Source organism: Sarcophilus harrisii, chromosome X (genome assembly GCF_902635505.1).
Source record: "Sarcophilus harrisii chromosome X, mSarHar1.11, whole genome shotgun sequence".
Taxonomy (NCBI): Eukaryota; Metazoa; Chordata; class Mammalia; order Dasyuromorphia; family Dasyuridae; genus Sarcophilus; species Sarcophilus harrisii.
Window position 1 is genome coordinate 1,830,675 of NC_045432.1, and position 5,012 is coordinate 1,835,686.

At 51.4% G+C, this 5,012-nt stretch overlaps 1 protein-coding gene across 1 annotated transcript; it reads right to left on the reverse strand.

Annotated features, from left to right (window-relative positions):
• Positions 1-693: 693 nt before the first annotated feature.
• LOC116420288 (synaptonemal complex central element protein 1-like) lies at positions 694-4,211 on the reverse strand. Its single transcript, XM_031944699.1, has 7 exons — positions 4,119-4,211; positions 3,965-4,010; positions 3,435-3,503; positions 2,994-3,129; positions 2,803-2,892; positions 2,415-2,510; positions 694-757 (listed from the first exon to the last, which is right to left on the reverse strand). Exons 3-7 carry the CDS (start codon positions 3,490-3,492, stop codon positions 694-696), a joined length of 444 nt encoding a protein of 147 aa, XP_031800559.1. The 5' UTR covers positions 3,493-3,503; positions 3,965-4,010; positions 4,119-4,211.
• Between the last annotated feature and the right edge of the window lie 801 nt (positions 4,212-5,012).

A 5,012-nucleotide genomic window follows, 5' to 3' on the forward strand; every position in this document is an offset into this window, starting at 1 on the left:
CCTCCATCGCTCTACCTAACTATATGTTTTGTTTGTTGCCTTTAATCAGTAGGATACTCAAATTTTCTCTGGTGTGTTATATATATTTTGTAGTCTCTTCCATTGCTTTTGGCCAACCTCTTAAACTGCCTCTGGTTGCTTTTGTCATGATGGCATTTCATACTTTCTCTTTTTATTCATCTGTCATTTGTTGTTCCTTTCTGTGATTCTTAACTTTGGCCACTGCTTCCTGGAAAAGTTCTATGTGTGGGTCCTGAAACTTTTTTACACTTATGATGAAATAATTTGGGAAATGTCCTTTTAAAGATTATTAGAACAGATACCAAGTCTTACATCATTTTCTTTGGTATACCTTTTGGGTTATCTCTAAGTTTGCTTCAAGCCAATGAGTTGTTGCTCTTAGTTTTCAGTTTCTTCTCTTCCTTGCCCTGGCTGACATGGCGCAGACCTGTTACTGCTGACAGAAAGCTTTGCCTATGGTTTCTGACATCTTTTCTTAGGAAGACCATTTTATATGTGCCTATCACTAGTACTACATGACACTGAGCTATTTCCAGGGTTTTGGTATTTTCGAAATTTATTTTTGGTAGGCCACGACTTCCTTATGAGGCCGGAGCAGGAGGGGATGTGACTTGATTCTCTATTGACTGCATTATCCTCATTTTGGAAAAGACCAATGACATCATGAGGGCCTTAACTCATGCAGGAATCAGATTCAAGTAAGCAGAGTTTCACCAAGTTTCCAGCCTCACTCTCCCTGAAATCCAGAGACAAGCAAAAGTCTGGGCCAGTAGCCGATGGCCTGGGACGCGCACACGACCGTGGGATCCTACGGGTCTGACCAAGTTCAAAGCACCCTCCCGCCAACAGCAGCTGCCCTGGTCACAAGAACAAAATGTTCTCACCTGCCCTTCTACCAAGGAAAGTCTTCACAGGCTGGGAGTAGACGGCTGCCAGCCCTTGGGATGGGCATGAGGCCTGCTTGGGCCCAACCCCTGAGTGGTTTCCTGCTGTGTGAGCATAGCACGAGTTAGAGCTTCTTAAGAAGGACCGCCAATTCCATTATCTGGGCAAATGGCTGGCGAGGTACCCACGGGAGGGAGAGTATGTTTTTTCATTTCATTTAATTTTTTCATTGGTAAAATCCATTTTTCTCTCGTAATCGTACTCCCCAAAGGATAAGTAAATATGAAAAACTGAAGCCTTCTCACAAACATGTCGAACCAAGTAAAGCAGTTCCACACGTGCACACGCTGCTATCTAAGCCTCCGTAGATATGGGAATGTGTGTACACCCTAGGCACCTGTCTATGTGTGTGTATAGTACATCCAGTTCTAGGTACCCATAGGTAGTTGTGGATAGAGGGATGATGTATGTCTGAAGGCCCTTCTGCGCTTCTGTCCCAGAAGGTCTCCAATTTCATCCCTGACCTTCTAGAGTTGCTTCAGACCAATGGTGCCAGTCAGGGTCCCAAGCCCTGGGAAGTTCCTTCCTTTCCTTCAGGCTGAATTCCGGTGTTTCCCTGTCACCAGCAGCAGCAAATAGAAATGCCTGTTTGCTCTCCAGACCCTTTGCGCCTCCGTTCACCTCTTCAGTCCAACACGCGTCTTTGCCCTTCCCTCCACACATGTTCAAGGCCAGCCAGATTAACTTTATACCTAGCACGGACTCTCTCCTCACCTCTCTCTTGTAAAACTTCTCTTGGATTTGAGGCCCAAGCTCCACTGCCCCGCACTACACTGGGACCCCTCCTTTCCCAAAGGCCCTCCTTCACGACAATCTCCTCGTGTCCGGCTCACACCTCTCTGTCCATGCCCTTCTTGTCTTCTGGTCCAGAACAGGGTCTTCTTGAGTACAGGAAGGTTTCGCTTTGCCCATTTATCCCCACCACCCCCAGTGCCCGGCGCCGACTAGATGCTTAGCTGATGGATGGGCCTAAAGCTCTGGCACAAGAACAAACGCACGACCAGAGCCAGAAGCAGAGAGGGAGGAATTCTTTATTCAGGGAGGCCAAGCTACAAGGCTCGAGGTCCAGATGATAAAGGGTGTCCAGCGTGGTGCAGACAAAGCTTTGTCCCAGCGAGGCCTCTCTCTGGGATGAGCCAGCGGGGTGGCCAATGCCAGGCTTGACTTCCTAATCTTTTGGGAATCTCCATGACAGCCTGGGAGGTGGGGGAGGCAGAAAAGGGAAAAGATGGACCAAGCGCCAGCTAACAGGTATATCCCCAACACACACACACACACACACACACCTCTCTCTCTCTGTGTTTTCTGCCTTTAATTAACCTCCTCGCTGCTGGCGTCTCTCTGCCAGATCTCCTTTCCCCTTGCTCACGTCTGGCTCCCATGCTTGATTCTTTTCTTTGAACTCTGCCATGGCCAGGAGATTTTCCCGTTTACCTCTCCTCACTCACCTTGGTAACAAGCTGCTTTTCCCTCCAGCAGCCCCCTCGGGGCTTCTCTCCTGAGACCCTTGCTTGCCGCTAAGAGCTTCTAGCTGCCTCTTCATCCTGTGCCAGGAGCCACAATTGGAGAACCCAAGTCAGGGAGGCTTGTGCCAAGGAGAGGGGCAGAGAGAAAGGGAAAAACTCAGAGAAGGATCTAAGAGAAGAGAGAAGGGCAGGAGAGCTGGAGAAACAGAAAGAGGGAGGGGAAAGTCAGCAAGGCAAAGGGGACAGACACAGAGAGAAACACGTCCACAACATGCACGGCGCACACACAGCGACAGGCTAAAGAGACACCGATGAAGAGATACAGATAGCCAAGGGGTCCCCACCCCTCTGGAGGGACTTTGGGGTTCACCTCTGGTATTTCTGCTGCAGCTGGTGATAGTGCAGAATGGCTGCCTCCAGGACTTCTGTAGCTTTCTTGTTTTCTTCTTCAAGCAGTTGCCTAAGAGAGATTGCCTGGAATGAGCACCCCTCAAGCCAGCCAGCTTAGCCTGTGCCCTGTGCGCTGGCCCCTGCCCCTGCCCGCACCCAACAGAGACTCACACGGCTGCAGCAGCGTCCACAGTGCCCAGGAAGGCATCCTCACCGCTGGCACCTGTGGCTTCAGCCACGCCCTCAGGTCCAATCAACGCGCCCACCTGGGCCTGGAGGCTGCCAGGCTTCTCCTGACTTTGCCTTTCTGGTCACAGGAGAACAAACTACATTAAACGCGCTCTCATCAGGGATTTCCTCATCCCTGCCCGGTCCCCTTCCTGAGGACAGGTGGAGACTGCAGTCTTTGGCTCCACCTGGGGCAATGCTCCTCCCCTTCAGGGAAAGGGAGGTTATCTTTGGGGACTCTAGAGGGCAGTCCAAGGAATGGAGGCTCAGTTTTTCCCCAAAGGGACATTTCCCTCCTCACTTCCACCCTCTGCTCTCCCCCAACACTGGGGCCCTCGTCCTCCCCACAGGGCCCCTTGCCCTCCCCACACACAGGGCCCTCACCCTCCATCATCAGCTGATCCTTGTGGCTGCTGCTGCTGCTGCTCATTTCTGGGACCATGTGTCTGCCCTCTGAAAGAAGGAAGAATTGGAAGCCTGCTGTGGTCTGAGATCCCTCCCTCTCCAGTCCTGTCTGGCCCCAGGCCTCCTTGGGGAGTTCCCCAAATGGCCCCGAGAAAAGTCGTGGTTCCTAACCTATTCCTGAGCAGCATCTCTTACATTGACAGCAGGTGGCCATCTACCTGATCCACTTGATCCACTGAGATCACAAATGCAGCTTTCTTGAAGCCCTCTAAAACCACAGCTGCCCTCCTCCACGGTGAACACAACTCCTCTATACCCTGACCCCATGTCCTGTCCGAAATACCCTTCCACTTTACCTCCCTCTTCCAAGCCCTGAGACCCTTTCACTGCCCCCTCCTAAGAGGCAGGTCTATTCAAGTCTTCCCTGTATCCTATACTCCCCGTGTATATAACCAGGTTTCTTTGATCCCAACCAAGGGTTTTCCCCTCATGTGGAATTCCCAGAGGACCTTGTGCTTCTCCATCATTCCCTCTAGTTGCCAGCCGGACTCCGTCCTAAGGCAGAAGAAAGCATAGGGTGGGTCAGAGTCAGTACCACAAGAGGCCTGCCCTCCAGCCCAGAAGCCTTCCAGCACTGACCAAGAGGCTGGACCAAGGGCTTACCTCTGCTTCCTTTTCTTGGGTCTTTCTTCCTGGATGTTAGAGCTGAGCTTGGTTATCCTCTTCTTGTGTTCCCCAGTCACTGCCAGCTGCCTGGAACATGGAAGGTTGGGGAAGAGGGAAACTCAGAAGCTAGTAACCCTGACCCTTCTCAGGCAGCCCTTAAGAACCCCTTGTGCTGTTGATGTTCTGTGCAGGCAGAGGTCAGTGATGGGGGGCATCTTGTTTGGCCTAGAAATGTGTGCCCCTTCCCAACCCTCCTGCTGCATCATGCCCCAAACAACAGAGGAACGGTCCTGTCACTGTGTAATCGGTTGGGCCCTCAGGCTCCAGGACCCCGCAAGCTGGAACAGGAAGACGCCTGGGGCACTGGATGCTTTTGCAGCTGTGTCCCTCAGCATGGAGCCTGCTAATGCCCCAGAAGGCCTTCCATGCTTGTGACCTTACCGTCACACGCACACCAAATAAAGACCAGGAGAGACAATTCTGGGTTAGAAACAAATTTGGGGCCAGACACACATGTTAAAACCAAGTTACAGCCAGAGATTACTTTAGTGCTAGAAATGATTTGAGGGCTAAGGTTGGGATTAAAGGGAGTGAGTGAGACAAGGAGCCACTGACCTGACAGCCTCGTGTCTTTCTCCTGGCAGTGCAGGGAAAGGGTCCTCAGAGTTTCTAGAACCAAAGAGGTCAGTAGGTGGACACGGGGCCAGAGAGGGACTTAGATGGCACGCAAACCGTGTTCTCAGGCGCCCTGCCATTTTGGAGCTACCTGACCACCTGGAATCCCCCACTATTAGTCCCTTCCCTCTCAAACCACCCTATGTTCAGCAACTTTGGGCCTTTACTTGAATTGGTCTCTCTACCCTTAATCTTGATTTAGTCGCTTTATGTATT

Bases quoted from the DNA above. Each gene is read 5' to 3' on its own strand.
- LOC116420288 (XM_031944699.1), bottom strand. From the start codon at position 3,492: ATGGTCCCAGAAATGAGCAGCAGCAGCAGCAGCCACAAGGATCAGCTG. The intron at 2,893-2,993 runs GTGAGTCTCTGT...AATCTCTCTTAG, and splicing joins GTGGACGCTGCTGCAGCCGT to GCAACTGCTTGAAGAAGAAA. The intron at 2,511-2,802 runs GTGAACCCCAAA...CTCCTGGCACAG, and splicing joins CTGCAGCAGAAATACCAGAG to GATGAAGAGGCAGCTAGAAG.